The sequence below is a fragment of the Caloenas nicobarica genome, chromosome 27, assembly GCF_036013445.1.
Source record: "Caloenas nicobarica isolate bCalNic1 chromosome 27, bCalNic1.hap1, whole genome shotgun sequence".
NCBI lineage: Eukaryota > Metazoa > Chordata > Aves > Columbiformes > Columbidae > Caloenas > Caloenas nicobarica.
The window spans coordinates 263315-278379 of NC_088271.1; the positions used below are offsets into that span (position 1 = coordinate 263315).

Consider the following 15065-nt stretch of genomic DNA (forward strand, 5'->3'; position numbering starts at 1 on the left):
AAGCAGAGGACGGGGAAGCCTGGTCACGGTCAGAGCCCCGACACTGCCTGGAAGCACCTTTGCTCCAATCTGTGTAACTGTTCTTATGCTTTTTTTGCCCTCTTGTATTAACTATTTTAAATCATTAGCTGTTTGGAACTGGGATCTTTGTGTATTTTTCATTCTAAAATGAGCAGAACTTGAGTTGTTTGGGGCATTCGGAAATCACTAGTTTGGTTTTTTTTGGTTTAGTTTGGTTTGGGGTGTTTCGTTGTTTGGTTGGTTTTAACTGAGTCTATTCATTTTTGTAGAGGAAATGGAGGCTTCTGCAGCCCTCCATAAGTGATCTAAGTGACCCAACCTATATTTTAGTTGAGGTCTTAAGAGATGATAATGGGGTGAGAAGGACACGGCCAAGGTGGTCCCACGCAAAAGAAATCAGAAATCCAAGTCACCAACTGAGCTCGTGTCAAAGCTCACGTGGCGCGGAGCTGAATTACATTTGCACGAGTGAGCTGAATTCTGGCATATCCCATTTTTTGAGCACATGGCTTCGCAACATTTACAAGGCTCTTGCAGCACAGGGCATGTGTGTAGCTTTAGAGACGCCCACGTGTGCACGTTGCTGTCGGGAGCCAACTTTATTTTAAAATAAACCCATTTTCCAACTAACCAAGTTAAGGCACACTTTCCTATTCAGAAAAGACAAAAATAGGAACAACCTCCTCTCTCCTTTAATACAGTTATTAAAAAGCGTACAGATTAATTGTGCATTTTAATAACCCTGATCATGAATATTCATAACACATTTCTTGCTCCTGTTCTAATTAAAACATACTAATAGAATAAGATGTAGCTGTCAGACAGTAATTTTTTTTTCCCTTACAATTTTTGTGCCTCAGCTAAGAAGAACTGATAGACAAAAACCATCCTAAGCTCTCAGCACGGATAAAAATAATTTGTCCACGTTTAGTCTCAGCAAAAAAAACCCCTTCACCTGACAGAGAGACAGAGTCAAAGGCTACACACAAGTGACCAGTGATATGGGACACCGGGAGCCATTCCTCACCCAGGAGGACCAAAAAACCACTTAAACACAGAATTCTTCAACAAGAAAAGGCACTAAGGAGGGTGCAGGGTTTTCAGCCCCATCCCCACACCCCAGCAGCCGCGTATGGTCCCTCCTGCTCAGGTCCTGGTCTGCAGCTTCCAGCCCCCCACCCACGGGTCGAAAATGCCACATCAAGAGATGCTGCTCTGGTTTCAACAATTGGAGCCCCCAAAGCCACCCGGGCACAGTGCTGGTCTAGGGGTGGGCAGCTGTCCCTCCAGACCCAGAGGACACACAGGGACGCAGAGCAGGACATTCTGCCCCCAAAATGGGTTTTTTCCTTAGAAACTGTTTGTGCAGCAACATCCAGAGTTTTTGCTCTTATATCCTGCACCAAAGATACCCAGAGAACTTGGACTGCTGCGAAGCTGCCGTCTGGCTGGCTCAAATAGAATCACAGAATGGTTTGGGTGGGAAGTGACCTTCCCAGCTCAACAACAATTCCTTCCTCATATCCAGCCTGAATCTCCACTCCTTTAGTTTAAAACCATCATCCCTTGTCCTTTCGCAGCAGGTCCTGCTCAAAAGTCTGTCCCCATCTTTCTTTTGGGCCCCTTTTAAGTCCGGAAAGGCCGCACTAAGGTCTCCCCGGAGCTTCTCTCCTCCAGCTGAACCCCCCAACTCTCTCAGCCCGTCCTCCCAGCAGAGCTGCTCCAGCCTCGGGTCGTTCCTGGGGCTTCCCTGGCCCCTCTCCAGCAGGTCCATGTGTGTCCTGTACCTGAAGGCACACAGTATTCCGTGTCAGGAGGATGCAGCAGGGGAGCATCACAGCAGCCCCACAGGTGACAGTGGGGGACACTCCGGGGATGCTGCGCAAGCTGTGGCTGAGCCCTCCCCCCCCCCAGTGCGGTGCTGCTTCTGCAATCTGCCAGCATCAGAGCGCCCTCCCTAATCTGATTCCCACCAAAATTACTAAGCTAGGCTTTTTTTTTTTTTTTTTTTTTTAAGTCTATTAAAAATATTTAGGCCAAGCCCCTGGTGTGGCTGGACAAGACTCGGGAGCAGCCACAGCTGCCATGAAAATGGTATCTTTCATCCATGGCACTGGCGAGCCCAAACCTCAAATCCTGAGGTCAGTTCTGGGCCCCTCACGCCAAGAAAGGCCTCGAGGTGCTGGAGCGAGTTGGGAGCAGGGAACGGAGCCGGTGAGGGGCTGGAGCACAAGGGTGACGGGAGCGGCTGAGGGAGCTGGGGGTTCAGCTGGAGAACAGGAGCTGAGGGGAGACCTTCTGATCTCTGACCTGCCTGAAAGGAGCTTGGAGCCGGGGGGGTCGGGCTCTGCTCCCCAGGAACAAGCGCCAGGACCAGAGGAAACGGCCTCAGGTTGCGCCAGGGGAGGTTGAGGTTGGATCTGGGGAACAATTTCTTCCCCAAAGGGCTGTGGGGCATTGGAACAGGCTGCCCAGGGCAGTGCTGGAGTCACCATCCCTGGAGGGTTGGACAGACGGACATGAGGTTCTCAGGACACGGGGCAGTGCTGGGGTTGGGATAACGGTTGGACTCGATGATCCTGAGGGTCTTTTCCAACCAAAATGATTCTGTGATACCCGTGATCTTCATGGGTTTACTGATCACACAGTGCCCACAGCGAGGCCTGGAAAGCTGGGCAGTGAATCGAGTTCTGCGGTCAGAGCAGGACCCATGGGCTGCATCAGGATTGGGATGTGGTGGGAACAAAAACCCTGCAGCCAGCAGCCCACCGAGCTTATCTTATCACAGAATCACAGAATGTTAGCGATTGGAAGGGACCTCAAAAGATCATCCAGTGCAATCCCGCTGCCAGAGCAGGAACACCCAGGTGAGGTTACACAGGAGGCGTCCAGGCGGGTTTTGAATGTCTGCAGAGAAGGAGAATCCACAACCCCCCTGGGCAGCCTGTTCCAGTGTCCGTCACCCTCACTGAGAAGTTTCTTCTCAAATTTAAGTGGAACCTCTTGTGTTCCAGCTTGAACCCATTACCCCTTGTCTTACTGTTGGTTGTCACCCAGAAGAGCCTGGCTCCATCCTCGTGACACCCACCCTTTATATATTTATAAACATTGATGAGGTCAGCCCTCAGTCTCCTCTCCTCCAGCTCAGAGCCCCAGCTCCTCAGCCTTTCCTCACCCGGGAGATGCTCCGCTCCCTGCAGCATCTTGGTGGCTGCGCTGGGCTCTCTGCAGCAGTTCCCTGTTTTCTTGAACGGAGGGGCCCAGAACTGGACACCATATTCCAGATGAATACACTTAATAACCTCAGCTCACCCCCGAGCCGAAACAGGGAGACCCTGCTTCCCCATCAGCCTCTGTCAGAGGTGGAATGGTACAAGCCCCCACGGATAGAGACACCGGTGTCACCGTAATTTGATTTGAAACACAGGTGACAGAAGGCTGCTTGATAAACACTTCCAAATTAAGCAGCTTTGTGTCCTAATCGCTCTGGCGATCAGCCTCACAGCAAAACCTCTGCTAAAAGGGATTTGAAATCAATAAAATTAGTCAACTAGTAATTAGCTTTAGTCCCAGTCAGACTAGCAAAGTTGTTTTTTTCTTGGCTCCCCAGACCTGTGTGCCACCACTCGGCAAGGAGAAGCCCACGGATGCATCTCGGCATCCAGAGACCCCCCAGGAACGGCCCCTGGGTGCCGGCACAGCCCCTGCAAGGGGAAAACTGGGTGTTGGGAGCAGCCACCAGCTCTGCCTGTTTATTTTCCAGCCTCATCCACCCCCGAATAGGAAAAAACAGCTGTGAATGGAAGGCAGCCGGTAGCTGTTTACAGGACCGTAGCTGTTTACAGGACGTCAATTGTGGATGGGACTATACAATTTGTTCACTTCCTTTTCCCGGTGCATGACAAAACAATTTAAAAGAAAAAAAAGAAAAAAACAAAAGGGTGAAAAAAATCCCCCAAAAGCAAGTGGTGCCAAACACCTGGAGAGCAGGACAGGATCCCTGGCGATGCCACCCTGCAGTCCCTTTTCTTGCTTTGATTACCACTAGTTTTCACCTATTACACCCAACTGGAGGCCTGGCCCCATTCCATCTTCCACTGCCTCCGAAGTTGAGGCTGGACCAAGGCTGGATGGTTGAGACAGCAAGGCCCAACATTTCTGATGCCTGGGGAGAAATAAAGTATTTTGGTGGGTGCCACAGTGTAACGCCCCAAGAAGGCGATGGATGGAGCCACACTGCTCCCCAGCCAGGTCCTGGCCCCTGCCCTCCGTGCTGCCGGCTTCCCGACCTGCCCAGGAGGAACACGGGGGCCAGGCGGTGCAAGGAGATGCTTTGGGCAGTGACCATAGAATCACAGAAAGGTTTGGGTCGAAGGGACCTTCCCAGCCCCCCAGTGCCCCCCTGCCATGGGCAGGGACATCTGCACCAGCTCCGGTTGCTCAGAGCCCCGTCCAGCCTGGCCTGGGATGTCTCCAGGGATGGTTCAGCCACCACCTCTCTGGGAACCTGGGCCAGGCTCTCACCACCCTCAGGGCCAACAATTTCTTCCTCATGTCCAGCCTGAATCTCCCTCCTTTAGTTTAAACCCATCACCCCTTGTCCTATCACAACAGGCCCTGCTCAAAAGTCTGTCCCCATCTTTCTTTTGGGCCCCTTTTAAGTCCGGAAAGGCCGCACTAAGGTCTCCCCGGAGCTCCTCTCCTCCAGCTGACCCCCCCAGCTCTCTCAGCCCGTCCTCCCGGCAGAGCTGCTCCAGCCTCGGGTCATTTCTGGGGCTCCTCGGAACTCACTCCAACACAACGATAACCTGGTGAAGCCGAGGGCAGCAATGACAGTACACACACAACTGCAACGACACGTTAAACAAACGGATCGTCTCGGAGCCCGCTAACACCGATCCCTACAAGATTTACAGGGCAGACTCTGCCCATTTATCTTTGTGATGATGAATGTAGCAAGAATTCAAAGCCAAGACATGCACATTCACCCCACAGGGGCCCCTGCACCCCGATCCCTGCTGCTGCCTCCCCCCCTCCCCAAATGCACACTCAGGGATAATTTTTGACTTAAAAAAAGCTGACGCCACCACTTCAGTGATCATTAGTTCCTCCGCGTAGCATCTGTTCTGGTGTCTCCCATGCTGCATTCTGGTTCAGCAGTTTCTGCACGGTCCACACTCCGAGCAGCGTTTTTGGAAATGTTTGGGGCCGGGGAAAGATGGGAACGGTACTGGGCAGAGAGAGGGGAAAAATAATTCATTCCCCATTGGCTTTGGATGAGTATGGACAGAAATTAAATCTACAGCCAACACCAAAAAAAAAAAAAAAAAGCCAGAAAAAGGGGAAAAAAAGCCAAAGTAGTCTAGTTATTCTTGGTCTTTTGGAAGATGCTCTGGGCTATCATGCACATGGTGTTTCAAAACAAATCTGTGTTCCTAGCTTCTGCTGGGGGTCGGGACGTTGCTTTGCTCCCACGTCACAGCCCACGGGTGACTCCAAAGGACCTGGCAGGTCCCAAGGCAGCTCCTAGGCTGGTTTCAGGGGGTGACGTCCCAGGAACGCCCCAGAAGAGAAAAATAAGTGTACAAAACAGTGCCCAGCACAGGGGTGCGGAAGGTTTAACAAGAGAACCCAACAAGCAAATTCAACCACCTTTCACTTTAGAAACAAGTTTTATTTGCAGACCCTACAGAAAGGTCCCCACTGTGTTTTGGGGAGTGGCTTTTTGGTAATTGGAGTGAATGTTTGCCTGCTTAAAGTCACAATTAAGGACATAAATCACCCAAACCAGCCCAAACCTCATCAAGGCCTTGTAAACTAACTGCACATCGTGCCAACGGTGGGACCGATGGTGTCCACAGCATGGCCAAGGACCAGACCCAGAGTCCTACGGTCCACACCAGTGGCAAATCGCTGGGCTACCCTCTCCCTGGAGGACAGGCCAAACTGGACAGGATTTATTAAACTAACAAAAAGCGAAGGCAGCGAGGCCACAGGGCCTCCTGAGCGCAGGGAAGAAGGCAGCTCCTTCCAGCGTAAAGGCACAGGGAGCAGAGAGGGTCCCAGCCCCTTGGAAAGCCAGCAAGATGCCACGGGGAGAAAGAAAACAAACCTGTGAGGACAACCAGAGGGAAGAAAATAAACTTTAAAGCTCAAAACACTTCCCCCAGCTGTAAAAACAAAGGTACAGCAATGACCAAACAAGAGCACAAAGGAGCAGCATGAAAAAGAGACGGAGGATAACACAGGGCTTGACCAGTTGGAGCTTTCGAAAGGTCAGCAGCCTGTGGGACAAACCCACCCTGTCCCTTGTCCCCAGCCTCCCCAGGACGGACATACCCATGTCCCTCGTCCCCAGTCTCCACCCGAGCCCACCAGCTCATCCACACTCTGCAAGAAGCGGGACATCAAGAACGGTCTAAGGAACAAAAGCACAGGGAAATGGGCCAAGAATAACACGAGTATGAATCAGACCGATAACAGGTGAATTCGCTTTTTCTTTGTGAGTGCCTTGGATCAACACGTATTTTAGGGAGCAGCTCTGCTACCACCCTCCTCATGGATGGAAACAGGGACCTGACGCGAGGTGACAGCAGGAACCCCGCTGCCACCAGCTGGCCCTGGGGTCCCCTGCGGGGGGACATGGCAAAGCAGGGCCACAGGGACTGCCGAGCGTAGCAGAAGCACAAAGGGCCACTCTGGGTGTCGCGGATGAGCTACCAAGCTGCTGGAAGCAGCTCATGGTGACACCAACCCCGCAGAAGAGCAAGAGGTGGTTCAGAGCTGACCCTGCGGGACCCACTTCCTGGGAGGGTGACACGAAGTGCCTCAGGCATCCCCAAACCACTTTATGACAGGAGGCTGAGGAAGACACCCCCGCATCGAAAGCAGGTCTGACGCAGGGCTGCTAAAGCTCAGCACAAAGCCACGTGGCGCTGGACACCAGCAGTGCTGTCCCTGTCACCCCCCGGCTGTCCCTCAACCCGGGCTCACCAAACACTGTCGCCACACTGCTCCGTGCTATTTCCAGGCACGCAACTTGAAAACATTTAATTCTGTTAGATAAATATTAAAACCCACGGAGCTATAAGGATGCACCTTGGCCTGAACATCCAACTCGTGCCCTCCCCAGCTGGAAGCCCATACATGTGTCTATAGGACTGAGGACCTGCAATCCTGGAAGCAAACTGAAACCTGAACACAGCCCCATAGAGAACTTCTACTCATGTTTTGCATCACATGCATTCAACAACACCATGTTTGCAACCACAAACCAACTTAAATTCAGTAGATACCCGCTTATTCACAAAGTTATATTCCATTAAACAGAAAGCTTCAGGGAGAAGAATGAGAGTAAATCTGCATCCTGTTTTTTTCCGGCTCATTTATTTTACCACAAAGTTGCACACTCATGAAAGATGCAGACACTCGACGCTAATGCACATATTGTCATCCACAGAAAGAATACATTCTGCTGAGCGCGCACAGCAGCCCGATGCCAGCGAGGAATGAAATACAATGGCTGTGGGTCCCCCAAGACACCCCGTGTCGACCTTTCATATTTTGCAGGCAATTGTATATTTTGCACACAGGCACAGATGCACGGAATAGGCACCTACACCCCCGCTACTTTACTTAGAAGCATATACCTCTATTTCTGCTCTGATTTGCATCTTTCCAAGTATTGTTTCGTTTGCAATGTAAAATAAAATTACAGTATCAGAGATGCAACCAGACCACTGGCCTTTTGCTGGAGGATAGAAATCTCTTCCCACTTGGTTTCCATTACTCACCCAGCAAGAAAATAAGGGACAAAAGCCTGTTTACTTATACCTGGCCAAAAAAAAAAACCCCAAAAACTTTGCAAGAGAGACATTTCAGATCAAACAACAAGGCTGTTTCCCTGGGTTGTGCACACATGAGTCCTCCCAGCCCACCCGACACCAGCAGGTAGGGAGGCCAGAGGCAGTTTATTTGTGAGTCTTCTCTTACCAGGGAGAGGGATGGTGGTTAATGACTTGTCTGTTCTATTGCTAACGAATCAGCACTTACTCTGCAAAGTTCCCTGGAGCGAGGGGAAAAAACAAATCCCAAAGGGAAGGTTGAAGCGAAGGTACATCCTGGAGTGTTTATTGTGAGCCAGCTAGCAGGGTTTGCAATCCTGCAGGGTGCTGGGCAGCCCAGCACCACGCAGTTCAGGATGCCCAGACCACGCAGGATGCGGCCAGGGGGCTGGCTGGGAGAACCACCGTGTTCACCCAGACGATGATTCAGCCCACAGGAAGGATCATCTAAGAAGAATTGTTCAACACAATGAGAAAAACTTTCCCAAACAAAGTGTTCTCAACACCACCTGCCTGGCTGCCTCCCTCCCCGCGCGGGGCCGGGGCGAGCCCTCCGCTCCAGCTTTTGTTCGCAAAGAACTTCGAGACTTCGGTCGCCACAGCAAAGATTCTTCTTTTTTTGTTCTCCTTTCTCCAGGCTAGCATCACGCAGCAGGACCACGGCTGCCACCCCATCCCTGAGAGCAAACCGGTGGGCAGCACTGATGCCACCAACCTGCTGCCAAAACCCCCAGTGAGTCCCAGCTACAGGACTGCAAACTTCAGTATATCCCCAGAATATACAAGCCAGGTTTACCAAGGCACCTCCAAAGCAAACTCAAATGCCAGCAGTATACAAGGTACAAAGTTTGGGGGAAAACTGCATGTACAGCCAAGGAGTTTTCCCTTCCAGGCAGCAGTTCTTACAGAATTTGATCAACATGACGCAGCATGGTGAGATATTTACCTTAAGAACAATTTAAGGACAGATGTGACCTATTTAGAGCTCTGCCAAATATTTCTGTAATTGAATATACCATTGATTATGTAAATTGCATTAAAAAGGGCTGCATTCGATCAACTTGCTACTAAGAGCACCATTTCCAAGAACCACAACTCTTTCCCCCCCTCTTTAAATAAAAACACTTCAAGATGCTCACTTGTCCCTTCCCCTGTGCAGAATCCACATCTTTGCATAACCACATTCTGTGCCTCGAATTCCCCTTGTAGCCCAAAGGGATAAGTCATGGGAAGAGCTAACCTGAAAAAAAAATATAGAATGATCAGCTTTGTTTTAAGCTTTACAGAGGCTTATGGTGTAGATGGAACGGAGCCCATCAGGGAAGGTCTCAGTCGGCCTCTTGACCTCAACAGAAATCAATGATGCGTTGAGAGCCTGTTTCTAATCACACGTCGGCCAGGGGACACCGAAAAGTTGCTCCAGCCCCTTGTGCCCTGGGTCTCTTTGTCCCTAAAACCAGATCACAACACCTGTCCCAAAGCAGCACATTAGCCCACATGCTGGTAAAGAGATTAAGGGACCGGTCAGGTGGTGGTGGGTTGGTTGTTTTTTTTAAAAAAAATTTAGATTTTGCCCAGGGAAGTGGTCGAGTCGCCATCCCCGGAGGGGTTTAAAAGGTGTATAGACGAGGTTCTTAGGGACATGGGTTAATGCCAGAGTTAGGTTTGGTTGGACTTGATAATCTTAAGGGTCTCTTCCAACCAAAATGATTCTACGATTTTGTCACCTGATTTGGTTCAGTATGTAGATGAGAATTTGGGGCCAGTACAAGGGAGGGGACAGGAATGGCTTCAGCCACCAGCAGCATGGACACATCCCACGTTAAATCAGTCACAGAGGTGCGGTATGAAGCATCCAGTGCAAGCTGGGACGTGTCACCCTCAGCAGATACCTCCTTCTGGTTGCTCCTGCCCCGGGTGGGATTACAAACTGCTGGGACAACGAGGACATCACAGAACAAGCAGAGGGGATTCCACCGCCACCAGGTCCCACGGTGCTGACCCTGGTGACATCTCTCCCGGGGCACACACGTCAATGCCACAGGCGAGGTGCCAGTAGATGGCACTCAACGTGTACTGTGACACTCAACACGTACCATGGCACTCAACGTGTACCACCTCGGCTCCTCCATTTGCCAGGACTAACCAACACTTTTTTTTCCCCTGTGTGCGCATTTCAAACCATTTCCCAGATGCGACTCGAGCACCACTTAAGGACACTCAGCAGGAGCTGATCCTCCTTGGGCTGACCTAAACAACAGTAAAAAAACCCTGAAAAACCCACCGCACAGTTCCTAGGAAGCCCCATGAAGATCTCATGAAAGTAGGTTTTATACTTCTGACTATTACAACACCGAGGAGCAACATTTCACCTAATTTACATCTTTCACACCACCCCAGGCGTGCACAGCCCCACTGCTGCCGGGAAGAGGGGAAATGGGTTTTCTCTCCCTGCCTGAGCATCCAGCCCAGCTTCCGAGCTCTTTAAATGCTCTTCACATCAGTGCTGCGAGCTATTCAGAGGAACAACTTGGAGACAAAAAGGGACCTATTAGATTATCTTGTCTGTCTCTCCTCTACATGATGTTTTCTCTTCTATTGCTTTTGTCTAGACGAGTGGTAACACTTATCAGGAACACCAATATAACTGTCTAGTACAATTCACCATTTAGAAGTTTCTCTAATATTTTGCTTGAAGTTTGCTTTCTCTTACCTACAAGAAGCTCAAAGGATTCTTTTCCTCCATGAACAAAAAGAGCTGTGCTAGTGCCCAACCCATAAGCACAGAAGCTCTGGTTGTCTGAAGGGGCTTAAAACCTGGAATTCCACATTTTGTCAGGATGGTGAAAGCTGAGCAAAATGCTGAGAGAAACTGCTGCCTTGCAGAAAACCGGCTGCATTTTCAAACACAACTTTGGAAAGAATATATATGTATAAAAATGAGAAGAAGAAAAAAACCCCACCACCCCTAGCTTCAGTACGGCGAGGAAAACCCTACAAATATGCAGGATAAAAGTCATCACCGAACAACTGGGCTGCTTCCAGCACATAAGCCCTGCCAGCAGCTCCCACCTCCACTTCTGGGAGACCCCAGGACCCCTTGGCCATGGACCCCAGCAGCCGCACCGGGTCCATGGGGTGGTCTGAGGCATCGCTGCTCTGGAAGGAAAGGGCCCTTCGTGCCTTGCATTTACCTTGAGAAAGTTCTGGGGCTCACCGAAATTTCCAGACGCTGCTGAATGCATAAGACAGCAGGAAACCCAAAGAAAAATCAGTTCCCCATTTGGAGCGCGATGTGCCCCAGAAGCCCCCAAGACAGATGGGAAGGGGAAGACCTGAGCTGGCAGCAAGCGACCGTTGGCTCAGCTGTTTGCAAAACGGCAGCCCCACATCTCCCCGCGAAACAAGAGTCCCATTTGCTTCTGCCACCGCGGCAGGGGGAGCAGGTCGGAGGCTGGAGGGGACAACCGCCTCCATGTAAGCTAATCCACTGGACACTCTTGACTCCAAGCAGAATCAAGGCGAAAACCCTTGTAAAACCCCTCCGGTGCCCAGGATCCATCACACTCGAGGATCTGGCTGCTCAGCTCCTGCCCACGTTGCGCTGATCACGACGAGGAGCACAAATCTACCTCTGGTGACCCCGGGCACAGAGGTTTAACTCTCGTGGGAAGCTAATTCTGGGTTTGCAGAGTTTTTGTCCATCCTGTCCGTTCCCCCTCATCTCCACAGCATCCCGAAGCCTCCACTGCCTCCCGGCGTCCCAAGGGAAGTCTGTCCACTACAAAGCACATGGCATACTCCTCACTTGAATACAAGCCCACGTTTATTTAAAACTAAGAGGTGGAGGTTTCTCAGCCAGAACAAGAGCCCCTGTCGCCCACCTCATTTCAGCACCATTTGTAGCAATTCAGATAAACTGGTTTCTCTCAAGTTAAAACTAGATATGCACGAACCACTTGAATTAAAGCAAGACCATCTCCAGAGAGCTGGGCACCAGTTTGATTTGTTTCTAAAACCGGTTGCAACAAAAACCGTCCAACAAGCCCCCTGCAGGGGAAGGAAACCCCCCAATCCAGGTCACATCACCCACCTGGTACCGCAGTTAACCACGCATGGGGACCAGGGGTCATTTCCTCACCCGAGAAACCCTCGGCTCGCAATTAACTTCATTTTGTGCTGCAGTTACGCATCCTTCTCTGCTCGTTCTGCCGCTTGCCGCAGCTTGCTTTAATGGGTTTTAAGGGACTTATATGTTACAGGGGAAGGCAGGGAAGCAGCAGAAAAAGCTGAGCTATCCTTGCAGAGGCATGCATCCTGTTCCCAAAACAGGATCAAGTGTCCTCAAGCAGCGTTAACACTCTCCGCTCCTGCCCAAAAGCTGAACAGCACAGAAAAGCAGGTACCCACAGCGCGGGGAAGAGGATTTCCAGCCCGCCTGCCTCCAAATCCCTCAAGAGCAGAATTCCCAAGCAAGCCACTCAAAATTACTCCTTTGCACTCCATCCTCAAAACCTCTGCCAGAATAATCCCAGCTGTCTGGCAGGAAGACCTACCCCAGTGCGGCTTGTTCGGGGATGCCATGTCCACGGAGCAGCCGGCGGCCGAGCAGCCCAGCACCCCGTGCCGCGAGGTCCTGGCCCCGCGTGCTCCTCCCACCCGGCTCCTCCGTCCCTGCCCGCCTTTGTTTGGGGGACTATAAAGGAGTTCACTCTAAGGACAAGCACAGGCAGCTAAAAGAAAGTTAACGAGGTTTATGGAGTGGATTAAGTTTACCAGGGGATTTTAAGATGCATTGCCCAGAGAGCAAAGACCGATTTGGCAGCATCTCGTCCGGACCCGGTTCACTCCCGGGACAGCCCAAGAGCACCCGGGGGAAAAACTCACCTGCGTGCCTCAACCGTGCTCTTATCCACAGTTACCTCCCTAACACAAGCTCTTTCGAACACCAGAGTCGGGGCTCAGCTGCTGTTGTAGGGGGTCCCAACCATGTCTGTAGCAGTGGCTCCTGGAACAGTTGTTCGCCCTCTAACAAAAGGCATCTCCACCCAATCCTACACGACTCTGTTGTGGTGATACAGGGTATTTCTTTGGCACAGCCCCGGTCGCTGTTTATTGTCTTGCTTTCCTTTATCTGCAGATCTCAAAGCATTTTATAAATGTTAAACCTCAAAGCCTCTCTAGGGAACAAAACTGTTTCTAGCTATTGTATGTATGGAGAGACTTGCCCAAAAAATTAGGCCAGAGCTGGAAATGCAGCAGCAGAGACCAAAGCTGAGACAGCCTCTCCTGGCACAATATAAAGCAACATAGATTATCCTTTAAATACTTGCGTGGACAGACACATCTCCAGCTTTTAACCCGCCTCTTGGAACAAGCACTTGTGCTCACCGGCTCCGAAAGCCTAATATGCCGGAGCGCGCAAAAATCCTTCCAACTGGCAATCCAAACCACGACGTCTCACTAATCTTTCAGTTTTCTTCTTTGGGTAAAAAAGCACCAGTCCTACAGTTTCAACTTTTTAGAGAATTATTTAAAGAAAACAGAACAAAAAACCACAAGGCTTTTAAAAATACAAAGCAAGCTGGGGGAGAAGGTCTGTTCTCTATTTCTGAGCTGACCCAGGAGGATTGTTGCAGGAGATGCTCGTGGCTCTCCTTGCCATGCGGTGCATGTCCTACTGTCAGAGCTCCTAAGCTGCGGTGGTTTCACAGCGGGGAGTGAGAATGGCAGCTCTCCGTCTTTTTCCTTGGCTTTATTCTCCATGCACTTCAGTTGAAAGGAACCTGAGGAGCAGCGGGAACACAGTGCCATCCAGGCTCGGCTTTTCCCACTGCTCCAGGGAAATGTCACGGTACAGGAATTGTGGCGGTGCTCTACTTGGGAGATTGCTGCCTGTAGACTCCAGCAAGGGGATAAAACCAAAATAACTGTGTGTCTGGGATGGGAAGGGTGCCCTAGGCAGGGGAACAGCAGCTCAAAAGCCTCACGGGAAGGAGAAGCACCAGCACAAGCATCATCTTGGACGCACAAGCTCCTGCATGACCCTAAATGGCTCCGTTGGGGCTCTAACGGCTTTGGGACCAACTACGACAAGACACGAATTCAGTGCCTGGCCCAAAAAACCTTCAGTTTGACTGCAACGAGCAACCTAGAGAGCAGCCCAGAAGTCTGCAGTGAGCTCAAGGCTCCAGACATCAGCTCCCTGAGATGCCTCAGTTCCCAGGTCCTTCTTGAAGCATCATCCCGAGCCCAGGACCTAACACAACACTCCGGTTTCTCACCCATATCCAGTGCTCTGCATCACAAGAAGCCTGGAAAAGCAAAACCAACTCTGAAGATTATGTAAAAACCCCACAGGTCAGAATTCAGGACTCATTTTCCACTCCTGGCTGCTCACACCTGAGCGGCAGAGCTCTGTTTGGCCCAACTTCACGCTTCCCTGCAGAGCCAGGTGGTTCTGGAGACCCAGCGCAGGGAGATGTGACACCTCCGTGCCGTGAGCCCTGAATGGAGGAGAACCGGTGACAGTCCAGGCAGCTGCAACCGCCTCACCGTGTCCCCGCAGCCCTGGGAAGGGTCCTGAGCCAGCGGGGCCACGAGGCACCTTCTGCCACCGGCCAGAGGACAAGCAAGGATTTGCAGGCACCCCAGCTAGAAACAGGAGCTTAAAAATAAACAAGCGCTAAGTTTTGAGTTCTGAACTAATAGAAACCGAGAGGACTTGTGCAGGATCTCTGCTGGCCACAAGGCAGCAAAGACTTGTTCCTCTTTAGCTGTTTCACCCCGGGTCGCTTTTGCAGGTCACGGCTGCAGCCGCATTAACCTCAGCGGCTGCTCGTTACATCACAGCTGAGAAGGAGCTAACGAAGCTAATGAAGGGAACGCAGCCAGGACAGGCACCACCTCAGAGCATCCCGCTCGGCCAGAAGGAGAATTAGACTAAAGCAAACCCAAAGTGGGTGTCTTGTACCCCAATTTCAAGCAAGAAGATCCCAAGCAGACCTGGGCTGTACAAGGAGGAGCTGTGGACAGCAGCCACCGGGGTCCTGGGTGTTGCTCCCTAAGGAAGCTCGACCTCCACGTTCCTCCCAAAGGTTCAGACGGACTGAGCAAACCAAACCACCCACATGTCCTTTTTCTCCATTTTGCACACCTCTACCCCCCACGCTAATTTCCAGAGAAGGGCTTAATTAAAAT

The 15065-nt window shown here is 51.1% G+C and overlaps 1 protein-coding gene across 19 annotated transcripts in view; it reads right to left on the bottom strand.

Annotated features, from left to right (window-relative positions):
• The window catches only part of TCF3 (transcription factor 3), a 79508-nt gene that overhangs the window by 41325 nt on the left and 23118 nt on the right, over window positions 1-15065 (bottom strand). The window contains exon 1 of one of the 19 annotated variants that reach the window (XM_065652647.1): window positions 12422-12475. The exons of the other annotated variants lie outside the window; for them this stretch is intronic. Within the exon in view, the coding sequence (XP_065508719.1) occupies window positions 12422-12449 (28 nt within the window). The 5' untranslated portion in view covers window positions 12450-12475. Of the gene's footprint in view, window positions 1-12421; window positions 12476-15065 lie in introns of those variants that run through there. 19 annotated transcript variants of the gene reach the window in all.